General features: G+C 41.8%; 1 protein-coding gene across 1 annotated transcript in view; it reads right to left on the bottom strand.

Moving 5' to 3' along the window:
* The window catches only part of LOC121279586 (monoacylglycerol lipase abhd6-A-like), a 106,790-nt gene that overhangs the window by 6,106 nt on the left and 82,975 nt on the right, over nt 1-17,709 (bottom strand). Inside the window, exons 7-8 of the mRNA XM_041190713.1 lie at nt 16,492-16,546; nt 3,844-3,944 (exon numbers count right to left, since the gene is read on the bottom strand). Coding sequence (XP_041046647.1) covers nt 3,844-3,944; nt 16,492-16,546 — 156 coding nt within the window. The remainder of the gene's footprint in view (nt 1-3,843; nt 3,945-16,491; nt 16,547-17,709) is intronic.

Here is a 17,709-nt window from a genome sequence, read left to right as displayed (position 1 = left end):
CAAGTGGAAAGACTTTCCCTTAACATACAAAATCTTTAAACATTTCTGCAACCTGCTCCTCAGACCTCTCTTGGGTAAATTGTGAACACATTCCCACTTCTTTACCTATCACTGCTTCCTGTTTTACCTGTACTCAAAGCACTGGCTTATCCTGTGCCTGAACCTCAAAAACCCAGAGTACTTTTACTTCCAGAACCTCTGTACCCCAATAATCCCAACAAGTTTTCCCTGCAATTTCCAACACACTGACTTTGTGTGTCCAACTTTATTACAATGAAAACACTTCAATTTTCAAGTGTTGCATCTACTATCAGCACCTTCCTTTTTATTGAGAAAACAGTTCCTGGGGAATTTCCACCTACTCCTCTTCCCTGACTACTTGCCTTCCTTTCAATTTCCCACTTTCTATTGTTCTCTGATTTAAAAGGGTGACGAAACAAAGGTTTTGATCTATGAACTAACTCATAATCATCAGCTATCTCTGTTTCTAGTCTTACCATTTCAGCCCACTGTTCCTCCACATGAGTTCTCACTACCGAAGGAATTGAATCTTTAAATTCTTCCAAAAGAATTACTTCTCTAAGAACTGTATATGTTATCTCTATCTTCAATGCCCATACCCACCAGTCAAAATTACTTTGTTTTACTCTCTCAAACTCAATATAAGTTTGCCGAGGCTGTTTTCTCATATTCCTAAAGTTCTGCCTGTATGCCTCAGGAACTAACTCATATGCACCCAAAATAGCCTTTGTTACCACATTATAGTTCACCAACATTTCCTCTGCCAGTGAAGCATAAGCCTCATGAGCTCTACCCGCCAGCCTGGATTGTAACAACAATATCCAGTTTTCCTGTGGCCATTTCATCTGTTTAGCTATCTTCTCAAATGAAATAAAGAATGCTTCAATATCTCTTCCCTCAAACTTGTACAAATGTAAACATCTCCCCATCAAGTTCTGATCTGGAAATAAGTCCTTCCTCACCTTCTGGTGTCTCTTTTTTTAACTGCCAACATTTTAAGATGGAATTTTCTCTTTCTCCTCTCTCTTTCTCTTTCCTGCTTTTCTAACCTCGCCATTTCTAATTCCCTTTCCTGTTTTCTTTCTCTCTCCTGCCTTTCTGCATATTCCCTTTGCAATGCCTGTTCTTTTTCTTTTTCTGCTCCCTCTAGTTCTAATTTTTTCATTTGCAACTGAATTTGAACCTATTCCAATGACCCACCCCTTGGAGAACTTGATCTCTTGGGTATTCCTTCCAATTTAAAATGCTGTGCAATACCTTCAATTATGTCTGATTTCCCTACCCCTACAGGCAATCCTAATTGTAACTAATCTGCCAATTCCATTAATTTAGTTTTATTTACTTTTTGTAAACCAATCAAAGTTATAACTTCAACTCCCAGACAAGTCTTAGCAACGGCCAAAGCCATTTTGCAGTCTCACCACTTAAAAAAAAACCTCACACCAACTCCTGTGAATTCAAAGTGCTTCTTGTACTCGTAACCTTAAGATTCACCAACTCTAAACCAATTAAGGAATTTCAAATATATTCCTGGACAAGCCCCCAATTTTTGTTATGACACAGCGGTTGGTAAATACTAAGATAAAAGCAAAATATTGCAGATGCTGGAAATCTGAAATAAAAACAGAAAATGCTGGAAAAACTCAGCAGGTCTGACAGGATCTGTGGAGCTCTGAAGAAGGGTCATATAGACTGAAAACATTAACTCTGTTTCACTCTCCACAGATATTGTCAGCCCTGCTGACTTCTTCCAGCATTTTCTGTTTTTATTATGGTAAATGATAAGCGTTTTAAAAATTCATTCATGAGATGTAGGCTTCGCTGGCTGGGCCAGCATTTGTTTCCCATCCCTAGTTGCCCTTGAGAAGGTAGTGGTGAGCTGCTCAACTCCCAGAAGGAAGCTTGAAACAACTGCCACAACTGTTTTACAATTTGTATTTTTATTTCGACATGTGTGCCTTGAATTCAGTAGTAATCAGTCCACAAAGTCCTAGGGGTCTTTAAATAAAATAAAATTAAACACTTATTAATAAAAGAAATAATTTTAAGTGCATACATAGGCCTACAAATTACTACTCTGATAACTCCTAGCTCCCCTAAGTAATCTGACTCCCAGTTACACCCCCGTTAAGGCAACAGTAAAAACAAAGCGGATTTTAACAGACCCAGGCAAAGCACACAATACCCTGGACAGAGATATTCACAGTGAATTCTCTTAGCTTCAGTTCCTTTAGGCAGCAGCTTGGTATATAGAGGCTGGAAGCTTTTCACACTTGTTAGATCTTAGAATTCCTTCTTCTTACACATAGCCTTCTCTCCTTTATACATATTTTCCCCATTGAATGCAAATTTCATTGTTTCAATAAGTCTTTGGACTTTATCTTTCTAATAATAAAAATCTTTCATAGTACCAATTTTATCTGTAAGCTTTGGGAAAAATAAACACACTGTTTGACCTCTTCTGGCCAAGTGTAACATTTCATTCTGTCTTTTGAAATTCAAACTCTTCTGGCTTATCTAAAAATGCAAATTTTCCTTTACAGCTCATATTCTAAAACTTCAGCTATGTTTACTTATTTAGCATTTCAAACCTAGCCTCTCTTCCAATACATCAAAGCCTTCAGACCAGCTGTCTGCAATTCAGTTAAGTCCCCCCCATCGTGTACACACACACACATACAAGCTATCTAAACTCCACTATTCCTACTTTTACAATAAATTTCAATAACATTATGAATATTATTATATTTTCATGACAATGGATCAGTATTTCTTATTATCTAAGAAAAATGCAATTGATCCCTTCACAATTGATGCAAACTCTCAAAAATCCTTTTCAAACATTCTTAAAAACAATTACAGCTTCCATATACCATTCAAGGGAATTACAAATTTCCTTACTGTACTCCTTCTGGGTCAAGGATCATCACATTACAGTAAATTAATCGAAATCTAAGTTATGAAATGTGATAGAGCTGTTTTTAAAATATTTACACAAAAATAATTCAATTCTTAAAAATGTGCCTTTGATTTTACTTTCAAATTTATGTTATTGCACTGACTCTTACTTGATTCTGCCACCAGGTCCCTACTTCACCTACATTGTCTAGGATCATAATTATAGTAAGAGCACTTGGCTACAATACTTACAGAAGTATTTTATGGAACTGTACCCCAACATGATTCATTTTATGAATGAGCAGGAGAGAAAAATTGTAGGCAAAAAATTGATTTATCCATTAATTATGTAATGGTTGGATTTTGGATAACATTCCTCATCAAAATTTGTTTAAACGATGGTTTTGACAAGTGATGTCAGCTTTGGTTCAGTGGTAGCATCCTCACCCCATGAGCTATAAGCTTCAAAGCCCAGTCTAAGTCTTGACCACCTTACCTAGGCCGATATTTCAGTTCAGTACAGAGGAAGTACCCCATCTGCGCTCTAAGGTGGATGTAGATGTTGTCTGGCATTATTTGAAGAATTCTCATAGTGTTCTGGCCAACATTTATCACCCAATCAACATTACTAAACAGATTGGCTGGCTTTCTATCTCATTACTGTTTCTGAGACTTAGCTGTGCACAAATTGGCTGCCAAGGTTTTCTTTCAAACGCCCCAAGGTTATGAAAACTACTGTACTGTAACAAGCATTTCCATTCTAAGAAAAATAGTGCCAATATTTTCTGCATTAGAATTCAAGTTACAAATGTAAGTAGCTGAACAGTGAGTTTCAACAAGAGGTTCTTTATCTGTCAGTATGTTGTTATTAGGCCAGTAATATAACTGCAAAAGAATATAAACATAATAATTACAGATTTTTACCTGGTCCTGCTTTCCCCAAATGACCTGAGTCGGAGCTCTGATTAGTTTCATGTTTTCCTGCAAAGTGTGTCTTGAGTTTTCTCCAACTATTTCCAGAAACACTATCCATAGTCACAGGAGATAGAATTGAAAAAGTCACAAAATTAAAAACTTAACTGTGAGATTTTGAACCTAAGTAATGTTAAGAGTTTTTTTTCTGTTGTGGTTAAAAAATACTCTTTGTTGGCAACATTCAAGTGTTTGCACTTCATTTGAAAAGGAAGCCAGTTACAAAAATTCAGCTGTATGATATAAAATATAATAGACCGTAACGTGACAAAATAACAGCGAGGCTAACAGGGCTCGCAAATGATACAGAAACTTCAACTGAGGGGCAGATGGTTAAAAGCAGAAATGCAAAAGTTGCTCTTTGAGATGCATTGCTGGATTGTTAGCTTTGCAAAAACACCATTTTGCTGTTTGGCTCACTATTGAAATGTATTGGATAGTGTGAAATTGCAGGATTGGCACAACATATAAACTAAACTTGCCACAGAAAGGTAGAATCGGCTGTTCTAAAGTGTTGCAAAGATGCCATTTTTGGAGCCATTTAAAATCCTTGCATACATAATTAAGCCTGGATTATCTGTCAAAGATTCTTTTAACTATGTGTTCAGTGTTAAGTACTGCCTAGGAATCTCACTGGCACTGAAAATTAACTGTCAATCTTTGCTCCTTCAGGTTTTAATTGATGTTGGAGATTTTAAAAATGTTATTTTTTAAAAACATTTTCTTTGTCTCTTTTCTCTTGCTCTTAATCTAATTTTTCTTTACATCTTCAGTTATCTTTCTTTACCTGTTTTGAAGTTGAATTCACCCACTCTAATTTACATTTCCTTCTCAGTTCTTGCACTGTTAATTTCTCAATCTTGCATATTCTATTTGTTGAGTTAGTTGCCTTCCCTATTCACTCAGATTCCAGATGCCCAGTTTCCTTCACTGCAATGTTATCAGTTTGCACCCTTAGCAACATATCGTGCAAAAAAAGGCAAAAAAAAGCTAAGTGGGCAAGTCTAAATAATGGCAGACACCATTAGTTGCCCTGCCACAGAAAATCATGGACCATTGTAGCAGTATCAGTGAAAAGTTGGTTGATGTACAGAGTAAAAATGTTAATAGATATTGCTCAGGTTGAAGAAGGGTCAGAAGTAATTTAATCCAGGGTTCATTACTGGGTCTACTTTGGTTCTCAATAGGATGGACTTGGGTATAAAATGCACAATATCCAAATTTGCTCATAACATGAATGCAGGGTTTGGCAAATAGTGGGATGATGAAAAAAATTGAGGAAGAATTAGACTTGTTAGTGGAAAGGTCAGATAGGAGGCAGGCATAATTAATATGGACCAGGATTTTATGGCCCTGCCGTGGCTTGACTCCCCCTGGTGGATGTGGCGAGCCACTTAAATCTCCATTCAGTTCAACAGGACTGCAATATCCCGCAGGGCGGGTGGGGCCATCAAATCCTGACCATGGTGAGGTATGAGGTCGTGCACTTTGGGAGGAAAGTGAAGAATGAAAGTATATTCTCAATGAAGAGATGCTGCAGGGTGTAAAGGCATAAACAAGGGGTTCAAGTAAGTAATTTGTTAAAAACATGACTGCAGATGGATAAAGCCCTAAAAAATGGCCAAAAGACAAAAGAGTTCATAATAACTTTGTACATAATAAGTCATTGTTTTAAAAATGTGTGTTTTTTAGGGTGTGGGCATCATTGGAAAGGGTGGCATTTATTGCCTATCCCTTGCTGCACTTTGAAAATGTTGTGTTGGACATTCTTGAATCTCTGCAGTCCATGTTGTGAAGGTGCTTCCACAATGAGGCAGGGAGCTCCAGGTTTGTGAGCCAGAAATTACGAATGAACATCCAAATGAGGAAGATGTGTGACTTGGAGGGGTATTTGGAGGTGGTGGTGTTCCTATGCACCTGCTGCCCTTGTCTTACCAACTGGTGGAGGTCATGGATTTGGGAGGTTGAAGAAAAGATTTCAGTAAAAAATAAAATGAACCAGGGTGTATAATGAATGGCCAATACAATACCACACCTTTTTATGCCTCTGCCAACATAGAAAGTTCCACCCAATAAATAAGAGATGAAAGGCTGAATGAAGTAAGAGACTTGAAGAGAGACCGTGTGAAGAAGAGAAATACAGCAAAATGAAGGTGGTCTATTTACCAGAAAACTGTGACTATTCATGAATTTTTGTACTATGATTTCCAATGACTTTTGACATTTTTACAATGACTAACTCTTAATTTTTCCAAAAGTTTACCATACAAAACTACAGTCCTAACCATCACAAAACACATACATGAAGCATAAATTAAGTGCTGTATCTCTTAAGCCAGCATTGCTTTTAAAAAATAAGATAAATGCTATCAAATACAATAATGTCAGCAACGAGGGTTAGTGTTCTCTATGCAACAGCCACCAGATGGAGTAAGTGCATAAACTGCAAATAAAAACAAGGAGCAGAATTTTTCTCTTGTCGGGCAGGCATGTGCCCGACCCGAATGAGCGTTAAATGATGCACGATAATGTCGGGTGAGTATCCCGACATCATGCGCACTTATGCGATATTTCGGGTTGGCAGGCACGCGCTGGAGTCAGCGGCACGCCTGCCGACAATTAAGCAGTTTATTAAGGCCCTTGATTAATTCATTGAGTAAATTTTTTGCTGACCGTCCAACCGTTCGGCTGGCAGGTGGGCAAAAGGGCCAAGTGGCCTTTGCATTTTTGGCAAAACCTCATCCACGTGCGGGATGAGGTTTCGACCAGTGATTTAAAAAAAAACATTTTACACTTCTATTTAACATGTCCCAGCTCACATGACAGAGTCACATGAGCCGGAGCTGTTTTCATGATATTAAGGGCAGAAATTTGCGCTGAGCAGGTAGGTGCGCGTCTGACCAGCTTGAGTGTAAAATGACACACGATGACATTGGGCAAGCACCCCGACATCATTGTGTACTTGCGCCATATTTCAGTTGGTGAACACACATGGGAGTCGGCAGCGCGCCCATCAACAATTAACAGGCCTATTAAGGCCATTAAAGTTCTAATTGAATTAAATTTTCCACTTACGGCTGGCGGGCAGGCGAAAAGGCCAGGGAGCTTTTGGATTTTTTAGGAAACCTCGTTTACAGGGCGGGATGAGGTTTCCAACAGCAATTAAAACTAAAATAAAAATATTTAAAATTTATTCATAACATGTCCCTGCTCATGTGATAGTCACATGAGGAAACATGTTTTTAACATTGCTAACTTTTTTATTTTTAATATTATAAATCTCCAGCTCTCTGAGGTAACTCTGTGCCTCAGGGAGATTTCATTGCGCTTACTTGCGCGCATGTGCGAACTTCCACGCTCGCCTTCCTCCTGCCCCCACCCCGGCAGCACTGAGTGCTACAGCGCGTGTTTTACGCTAACTGGCCACTAATTGGCCAGCCAGCGTGAAATCGATGTCGGGGCTTGATCGCAGGCGGCAGTCGGCTTCCCGACTGTTCCCAGACCCGCCTGCCCAACGAGGGCAAAATTTTGACCAAAATATTCTTCCCAGGTTTGATTCCTAGGGCAGACTTTGTGGCCTGAGCCAGGACATGTTAAATAGGAGTGTGAAAAGTTTTTTTTTTTATCACTGGTCGCCAAAAGTGCAAAGGCCGCTTGGCCTTTTCACCCATCCGCCAACCGAATGGTTGGATGGGCAGTGAAAAATTCTACTCAATTAATTGATTAAGGGCCTTTATAAGCCGCTTAATTGTTGGTGAGAGTGCTGCCGACTCTTGTGCGCGCCTGCCAACTGAAATATGCGAGTGTGTGATGACGTCGGAGCACTTGCCCAACGTCATCACGCGCTATTTTACGCTTATTTAGGTAGGGTGCACGCCTGCCCGACAAAAGAAAAATTCTGCCCCTAGTGTTCAATGAGTTAATAATCTCAGCTAGGATGGAAATGGGGACACTATAGTTAGTTTGAAAAACCCCAGATTAGACAGGAGAAAAATCAGACACTATGTTCTTTCTCCTGATTGGCAATGGATCATTGGATAGCAATATGGAAGTCACGTGAGGACAGGATCGGACTCAGCTTTGGCACCCCACACAGTTAAATAGCATAACACAATTCCATGCTTACACACAAAGGTTGGGTACGAGTGAGGTATTTGCCACATACCACCATTGCCCATTATTTTACATGAAAACTGTAAAGAATAGGACAGAGAGAGGATTACTGTAGCATTTAATTCAACTATAAATAATTGTGTTATTAACTAATGATTATTAATTTGTTTAATGACCGAAAATTCAGCACTGAAAGATTAATTTGACATTTTCCAATTTCATTCCTATTAATGTCTTGCTCTTGGTTTACTGGTAGCTTACTGCTTTTACTACTGATCTGAAATGTTGTGGGTTCATGCCTTATGTATACAACATAAATCTGTGAAAAAGACTGCCAACAAAACCCACAGAGAATTCTTAGAAAATCAGTAAGATGTTATGTTAATTCACCTCCATAACACAAGGAGACAACAATGCAAAAACTTGGAAATTTTATTCTACATCAGCAACTTGTAAGGGACATCAAAGTGACCCACTTTTTCTTGCACTGACCCATTTTCTAAGCCCAGATATCTGGTTATGGAAATTTTTATAGGTGTACATCAGGCCCTTAAAAAGATGCATTCACAATAATAGAGGATGTAATAACAGTTGATGCAGTAGTGTTCATGAGCGTAAACAATCTGCTGACATTCACCACCCAAGCTCACAAATGAAAAACAACCATATGGACAAAGTGCACAGCAAACCATATCCTAACATGTATCACAGGTAAGAGGAGTAAAGACAGGAAATTAGAATATTGGAGAAAAACTAAAAATGTTACAGTCTAGTGTAATACTCTTGAGAGATGGGGTTGTGAGAAAGTAAAAATATAACTCTAACCCCATATACAAGTAAATCCTGGAAAGTTTAGTCAGAAGAAAGATATGAATCTGTGGGATGTTGCTTACCTGTCCATGGTTATCATTTATTATAAAAACATACTCTTACGTATATAACTCTTTATGGAGACTGTTTGGAAAATGTTGAGGAGCTTAAACTTAGATTTAGGTAAGGCTGACTTCAATGGGATAAATCAAAGACTGTCCACTGTAAACTGGCAAATCTGTTGTTGGGTAAAGCAACAGGAGATCAGTGGGAGGTGTTCAAAAATAATTAATGTGCTATTGAACTGGTTTATATCCCTAAGGGCAAGAGCTGTACCTGCCAAAAAGACAGCCAAAGAGGTAAGAGACAACATAAAACTAAAAGAAAAAGTGTAAAAAAATGCAGAAAATAGTTCAGATACTGGTGAGCGTGATACAAAAAATAGCAAAGGGTGACAAAACAGATAGAGCTACTAAAAAGAAGTGTGAAAAGGAACTTACGAGGAATATCAAAATCAATACAAAAAACTTTTACAATTACATTAGGGAAAAGGGTAATAGGGTGGTCAGGAGTAACGAAGGGCCCTTGAAAACCAATAATGGTAATATTGTCAATTTAAAAAAAGCAGATATTTACTAATTACTTTGTGTCAGTATTTACAGTACAGGAAGAGATCAGCATGCTAGACATTCCAAAGAAAGTAATATTGAATCAGGCTCAGGAACTTGCCCAGATAAATGTGAGCAAAATCACAATAATGCAGAAATTAATAGCGCTAAAAACTGACAAATCTCAGGACTTTGTAGGAAGTAGATGAGAACATTGCAGGTGCCTAACTAGAATCTTCCAAAGTACTCTCAATTTGCAAACCATTCCTTTAGATTGGAAAACTGTGGATGTCACTCTGTTATCTAACAAAGTTAAGAGAGGGAAACCCAAGAATTATAGGCCAGTTAGTCTACCATCTGTTGTTAGGAAATTATTACAGTCTCTGGCCAGAATCTTCGGGTCGGCGAGTGTGGGTGGGCCCCACTCACCGACGTGTAAAATGACATCACCCCACATCATTCCGATCTTCAGTACGGCAGGCACACACCAGAGTCGGCTGCATGCTCGCTGAACTGTCAAAGGCCTGTTAAGGCTATTTAAATATCAATTAAAATACTTAACTGAGCTGCCTGTCCAACCTTAAGGTTGGCGAGCAAGCGAAGAGCCCAGGCGCCCTTTGCATTTATCAGGAAAACTCATCCACGGGCGGGATGAGGTTTCATGAAGGTTTTTAAAGTTTAATAAAATTTTTAAATAAAATTCATTGACATGTCCCAGCTCACATGACACCGTCACATGAGGAGACATGTCTTAATTTTTTTGTCTTTTTAAAAATTTTTAGAAATCAAACTAATCTCCCTGAGGCACTCAGGGAGATTTTGGGCTCTTTCGCGCGCATGCATGAAAGAGTGCAGGCCCCAACTCAGCCTACTCCCCCCACCCGCACAGTGATCGCTCAGCACTTCCAGGCGCACGTCACACTAGGTGGCCTTAATTCTCCCCTCCACTTAAAGATAGGGTGACTAAACACATTGAAAATTTTTAGCTGATCAGAGAAAGCCAGCATGGGTAGGTCACGCCTAACAAATTTGATGGCATTTTTTGAAGTAGTGACTAAAATAAATAGTGGCTAGGGGGATATCTGTGGATGTTAGTTATATCGACTTTCAGAAGGCATTTGATAAAGTCCCTCAAAAGACATCTAGCTAAAGTTGAAGTTCATGAAGTTGAAGGGAAATGATTGACCTAGTCAGGAAATATGCTGAATGGAAAGAGATACTCTAATTGGCAGAATGATACTCATGGTGTCCAGCAAGAATCTATACTGGAGCCTCAACTATTCACCATATTTAATAACGGCTTAAATGATGGGATAGAAATCCACATATACAAGTTTGCTTATGGCACAAAGATAGGTGGCATTGTAAGCAATGTAGAGGAAAGGTAACATTACAAACAGACGTTGGTAGATTTAATGGGCAAAACTGTGGCAAATGAATTTCGATATATGCAAATGTGAGGACATCCACAATGGAGATTCAAAGTAACTTGGGAGTCCATGTGGAAAGATTATTAAAGTGTCATGACCAGACACTGAAATTAATCAAAGTCTAATAGAAAGTTGGCATCTATATCTAGAGGACGAGGATACAAGGGGGTAGAAGTTATGCTTCAGCTGTACAAAACTCTCGTTAAACCACATGCAAAAGAGTGCAGAAATCTCCCTGAGGCACCTCTGTGCCTCAGGGAGATTTGGTTAACTTTTAAACATATGAATAAGGTAATTAAAAACTTTTAAAACATGTCCCTTCATGTGACAGTGTCACATGAGCTGGGACATGTCAATGAATTTTTAAAATAATTTTTATCAAATTTTTAAACACTTCATGAAACCTCACCCCGCCCGTTTCATGAAAAATGCAAAGGCCTTCTGGGCACTTTGGCTGCCCACCAACCTTAAGGTTGGACGAGCAGCTCATTTAACTATTTAAATTAATTTTTAACAGGCCTTAATAGGCCTTTGACAGTTTGGCAGGTGCACAGACGAGTTGGCACCTTTGTGTGAGTGTTCGGCAGCAGCAGGGTGAGGAGGCACTGGAGACCTGATATGTCCCACTCTGGTTGGGGTGAGTCGTGCGTGAAGAGAGTCCATGTGCAATTTGCACTAATCAATGCTCGTCTCTCATTTTCAGAAGAAGAATGCTCATAACGCTGCAGAGCGTGTGAGGACTGGCAGTGGCCAGGCTGGTTTGAGCAGGAGGCCCTGGATTTGGAGAGTCACCCAGGTCCACCGGTGTCAATGAGGCTGGGGTGCCACAGGCAGGTATGTATGCCCAGCAGTGAGGTCAGCATTGTTCTCCCAACAACCATAGCAGTGCTGAACATTAAATGTTTTAATTTTGCAACATGGCTTGACCATTGCTTATGGAAGGATGAGCATATAATGGTCCGGGGAACAGGGATGCATATTGACATTGTCTCCATGTTAACCGATCCACTGTTCTTGTTCTTCCTTTCAGCATCAGCAGAGCAGGGCTGGGAGGAGGAGCAGCAGAGGCCCCCTCTCACACCTGAGGGCCCTGAAGTCTCACCAGCGTCACACCATCTCTGCCAGGCAGGCACCAGCACAGTTACTAACACCTCGGTGGGAATTAGAACATCGGCTAGTGTCCTGGGGCACAGCGGTGAGGGCACTTCAGAGTCGCTGGAGGAGCTGGCAGAGACAGAGGGTGCCCATGGCACCAGCAGTCAGAGGACTGCAGGGGACCAGGCACATGCTCAGTCAGAGCCTGATGATGTGCATCTGGAGTCGTCCATGACGCAGCAAACGCAGGAAATGCGGCCGGGTGTTTGGGAGCGTCTGGTGGAGACACGTGAGGCTATGCTTGGCTTGGTCTCCGTGGTGGAAGAATCTACGCGAATGATCGCTGAAGCAATGAGCCACATGTCCGAGTGCCATGCATCCTCCATGGAGAGAGTGGCGATTCTTGTGGAGAGGCTCCTCCAGAAGACCCATCAGGGCACTCTGACCAGCAAGCCCTCACATCGGCACTGACCTCAACTGGTCAGTGCCAGTGTGGGAGCTGGTCTGGGCACCAAGTTTCCCAGCTTGGTGCCTATCCATCCATGGTGAGCAGGGAGGTCTGAAGCGACCTCACATCTGCCTGTCATCTCTGCGGTCACCTCTCAGGGTGCTCCTGATGAGGGTGGCAGCTCCTCTGCCCCTCCCCCAGTGAACATAGCATCCAGTGAGGCTGCGACGTCTGGGGAGATGCCAGCTGTGGAACTGGCAGATCCCTCCCAGGCTTAGTCAGCACAGGCTCCATGGGCCAGAGGACAGCCGCCAAGGTCATCGAGACCAACAGGACAGCGGAGTCAGCGATGGAGCAGCACCAAGATGCAGCACCCGAAAATGAAAACATAAGGCACCTTAGGCACACCACAGGTTTATCACTGGTGCTTTTGTGTTGGCCCGAGATGAGGTCTTTATGATTTGCTTTGTTTTGGAACACCATTGTCATGTTGTTTCATCAAGTTTCTTTGCTTGTGATATTAAATTCAGACATGTGACCATGGATGAGGGTGCCTCTTTTCTTCTGTATGTGGATGGTTTCCAAAAATGTTATGAGTGCTTTGTGGGACATTCAGCTTTATTAACAAGGCCCTTAGTTACTATTCCTAACCTGGAAGATTTGGCACTTAGGTATCGAGTATGGAGCCTATAGCCCAGGCTTGTCCTGGAGGTCCATATGTGGTGTGCTAGCTGAAGGTTCATTGGATTAAAGCCTCCTGGGTGTCCTTGCCTCCCTGGAGTATGCCCGGGTCAGCATCTACCCCCTTAGTATTTCCCTGCATGTGCTCATTCTCGGACTCACTGCTGAAGTCATCGTGTGCAACCCCAACCACTGCATCGACATCTTCATCGTCCTCTGCGTCCCCCCTTTCCAGCGCAAGATTGTGGAGAGCGCAGCATACAACCACTATCACCAAGACACAATCTGGAGGGTACTGCAGCGCACCCCCTGAGCGGTCCAGGCATCGGAAGTGCATCTTGAGAAGATCGATGGCTCTCTCCACCACATCCCTTGTGGAGGCGTGGCTCCTATTGTACCACTGCTCAGCTTCTGTTCTTGGATGGTGGAGAGGCATCATGAGCCACCTTCTGAGGGGATAGCCCTTGTCACCCAGCAGTCAGCCATCAAGCCGAGCTGGAGCACTGAAGAGCCCCGGCACCTGCGTGTCTGAGGATGTAGGTGTTGTGGGAGCTGCCTGGGTACCTTGCACAGGCTTGAACAATCAGTATCCTGTGATCACACATTATCTGCACGTTCATGGAGTGGAAGCCCTTCCTGTTGATAAAGGCACCGAGCTCACCTGCTGGCGCCTTGATGGCCACTTGTTCAGTCTATTGCATCCTGGACACGGGGGAAGCCAGCAATGGCCATGAAGCCTCTGGCTCGCTGTGTCTGGCTTGCCTGGTTCCAACGGTAAGGATGAAGGTCAATGCACGCCTGAACAGAGCATCTGTATCCTGCTTGACACAAGTGTGGGCAGCTGATTGGGAGACACCGCAAAGATCACCCACCGATCCCTGGAAGGAGCTAGAGGCATCGAAGTTGAGGGCAGCTGTGACCTTTAGAGCCACAGGCATTGGGTGTCCACCCACACAGTTAGGGGGGATCTCAGGCCCAATCATTTGACAGACATAGTTGACTGTCTCCCTTGAAAGACAGAGCCTCCTTTGGCACTACAGACATATTGAGGTAGCTGCCTTGCTGCCTGTATGCCCTGGCAGCAGAATAGTGGCGTCTTCTGCGGCCCCTTCCGCCTTGGACTACCTCTTGGCCCTGCACCCCTTGTGCCTACGCCTGCCCTCCCAAAGGTGGTTCCCCTGGAGGCTGAATGTACACTCCTGGTCCCCTTCTAGACCCCCCTTCCTCCTCAGAGGAGGTACCTCCAATGGAGAATTCGGCTCCCATTACCAGGCTAAGGGAAGGCTTCCAGAAACCTGCTGTCCCAGAAAAGATTCCTCATTGCAGAGTGCTGACCTGAAGGTTAAGAGTCTAGACAAAGCAGCTGGTATGTGTTTTGAAGTATTACAGATCACACAGGCAAGTTTCAAAAGCTTAAAAAATTAATATTTGACAGAGCACACTCTCGACCCCACTGAGCCCTCTTATCCCGCCCGTGGTTGAGGTTTATACAAATGTGACCTACCTGCCTGCCTGTTGCGCCCGTGCGCCGACCTGAAGATTGCACAGGTGCTGAAAAATCATCAGCGATTGGTGAGTCAAGGGCCTTAAGTGGCCCATTAATTAATGGCGGGCGCACATTGGAGATCATTGTGCGCCCGCCCAGCGAACTATCGCGATGGCGTGCAGTGACATTGGGACGCTTGCCAGACGACACTATGGGTCTTTTTACACTTGGACATGTGGGGCCCACCCCTGCACACCAACGGGAAAATTCTGCCCTAAAAGCTATGGGGATGTCATCGCCCAATGGTGTATTTTCCAAGCAACACAACTATCATTTGTGTAATGAATATTTACACTTCTAAACTTAAAGGAGAGGACAGCTTTTTTTCCCATTAGAATTAATGGAACACTAGTATTTTTATGTAACTTTGTTCAGCTTCCAATTATTAATACTCACACAGAAATTACTTCATAAAATTATTTATATATTTAATGAAACTAAGAATTAGAAGAGAAAGGTAAAGGCAGATGAGGGGGAAAAAAGTATAGGTTATGCTGATAGAATTAGATAAAGAAGGGTGGGAAGAGATTAATGCAATGCATAAACACGAGAGCCGTGAGAGTACAATAATTTTCATAATATTTTTGTGGTTTATTGTAAAGTAGGTTTATGGGGATTGTGTTTTCCTGTCTGTGTGTGCATGATTTAATTACATTTTGTAGCTCAGCAGATTGCAAGTTGAAGTTATCAAAAGAAGTAAGGTGTAGAAGTGTCTTTGATATACTAATGAGTAAACATGGTTGGGGTCTTAGTATGTAAGATGTAAAGGGAATTTGCATTTTTAGATAGATGAAGGGGGGGTTAGAGTTTCAGAGAGGTTAATGAGAATAGTAGCAACTTGAAAAGATTTATATTATAAGAAAGGTAAAGTTCCAAAGACATATGGAAACAATGGAATTTACATTTTTAAAAGGGAGAAACCTGTATAAAGGAGAATGAGGCTGTGTGTCAAGGAAGGCATTGCAAGATTTAACAGAAGTGTGAGAAGCCTCCAACATTTGTGCATAAACCTGCTATCTACAGAAACCGAAACTGGAGAAACTCATTTTGAATTCCATTGTCCATGGTATTCTGTTAATTTGCTGGACCTGTTTAAAATCTGAAATATTTATTTTTGGACCACTTCCTTTAAGAGAGTGTAATTGGGAGCCAGGTTAATTCAGGATTTTAGGAGTTCTTTTGTAGTAATTTGTACAGCTATGCATGTGCTTGAAATCTTTTCTTTTGTTAATAACTATTTTAATTTTAGTTTTTAAAAAAACCTCTGAAGTCTTGGTGGACTTATTACTACTGAATTCAGTGCACACATACCAAAATAAATACAAATTGCAAAACCGTTATGATAGCGGGATTGAGTTTCCCTCATGGATTCAATCTGCCCGGCACACGTCATCTGCTGCGTCATAACAACGAGCATGTAGCATTTGGCCCACAATGGCCTGTTTCTGTGCTATACGTTCAATGTAATTCTTTTTATGAAACCTGCTTTTACTTTTGGCTTATATATAGACATAAATCATTTTGAATAATGTAGCAGTTGTTTCATTAGCTTTATTGAAGTGGGTGACTTCTAAATCTGTAGCAGATAATAATTTGAGTTCCTGCTAATTAAATGTTAAAGTGCAATGTTGCTGCAAGTGTCACTCTTTGGATAAGATGTTACAATGAAGATACCTGTCCTGATGGACAAATGGACACACTCTGGCACTAATCACCAAGAATCAGGAACAACACCAGTGTCTTAACTAATATATCCCAAAGAAACCTGCCCCAGAAGCACATCTTCTCCACTAATCTTAGGCAGTTGTAAATTTAAATCGACCAATTTATAGTAAAGAGTGATATATATATTAAATAAAAGTGTCTTACATTCACGGTAAAAGTCATTGTGAGGCAATCGAACGTCCACAAGACCCTGAAGAATCTAAGAAAATCACAAGGTTAGTCGGGTTAGTCACATCTGAATATACATTCTACAGTTACATTTGCATCCTAGTGGAGATCCAATTTACTTATAGTTTTATATTTAAGTAAGTTATTAAATAATGTCCATTTACAACCTGGCAGTTGTAATTCTAGAAATTTCAGAAACTGGCCATTATTTACATAGCTTCATAATTTTCAATGAGTGGGTTGATGGCATCATGTGAACCAATGGAGAGATAGGTTGGATTAATAAACCTGAGGCAGTATAGAAGAAAAGGGTACAAGTGTGCTGGCGGATAGTGTCACACAATGATGGACTGTAGGTTTGAACTGTCGATTCTCCACACAGAATAGTTGCTAATTTCAGAGGAAAGAAGGAAAAGTTGCATTACTATAGTGCTTTGCACAAGAAATTGCAAATCACTTCATAGCCAAAGATCATAAGAAATAGGAGCGGGGTAGGCCATTTGGCCCATCCAGCCTGCTCCACCATTCAATAAGATCATGGCTGATCTGATTGTGGCCTTAACGCCATTTTCTTGCCTGTCCCCCCCATAGCCCATGACTTTTATTTTGCATAGTGCACTCTATATTCTATGATTAGGATTTTTCAGATGCGGGGTTTCCACCTGAAGAGTCAGTGGGGAATGCATCCCCTCCAATCACAGCAACCCTATAGCTATTTAACGTTTCAGAGAGTATTAATTGACTTCCAGCCCCCCAACTCAGGCAGAAGTTCGGCCTCAGAGAGCTACTGGCCAATCTGATTGGCTGGAAGTGCTGTAGTCCCCGCAGCATCAGTGGCAGCAGTGGCCAGGAATGGGACAAAAAGCAGTCCCCAGATTCTAAGTCCTGGAGACCAGGACCAGGTAAGTGCAGAGGTCTCACGGTAGGGAGGGCAGTGAGGTGTCTTGATGGAGAGGCTGGGGATGAGGGAGCACCGTGGGGAGACAGACCTGGGAGAAGGTGCCCGAAGTGGAAAGGGGGTCATTGAGGGAGGCCTCACTTCCAGCTCAAGAGCCAACCAAGCAGGGTGATCTGCTGTGCTTCTCCCCACCCCTGAACTCCTCCAACCAGCCTCAAAACTGAGACAGGGTGGGAAGCAGCCTTAAAGTAAAGGGCCTCAATTGGGGTGAGGGCGGGTGGGCTGCCCTAGGCCTT

The sequence above is a fragment of the Carcharodon carcharias genome, chromosome 7 (assembly GCF_017639515.1).
Source record: "Carcharodon carcharias isolate sCarCar2 chromosome 7, sCarCar2.pri, whole genome shotgun sequence".
In the NCBI taxonomy this organism is placed as follows: domain Eukaryota; kingdom Metazoa; phylum Chordata; class Chondrichthyes; order Lamniformes; family Lamnidae; genus Carcharodon; species Carcharodon carcharias.
This window is presented reverse-complemented; position numbering and strand designations above follow the sequence as displayed.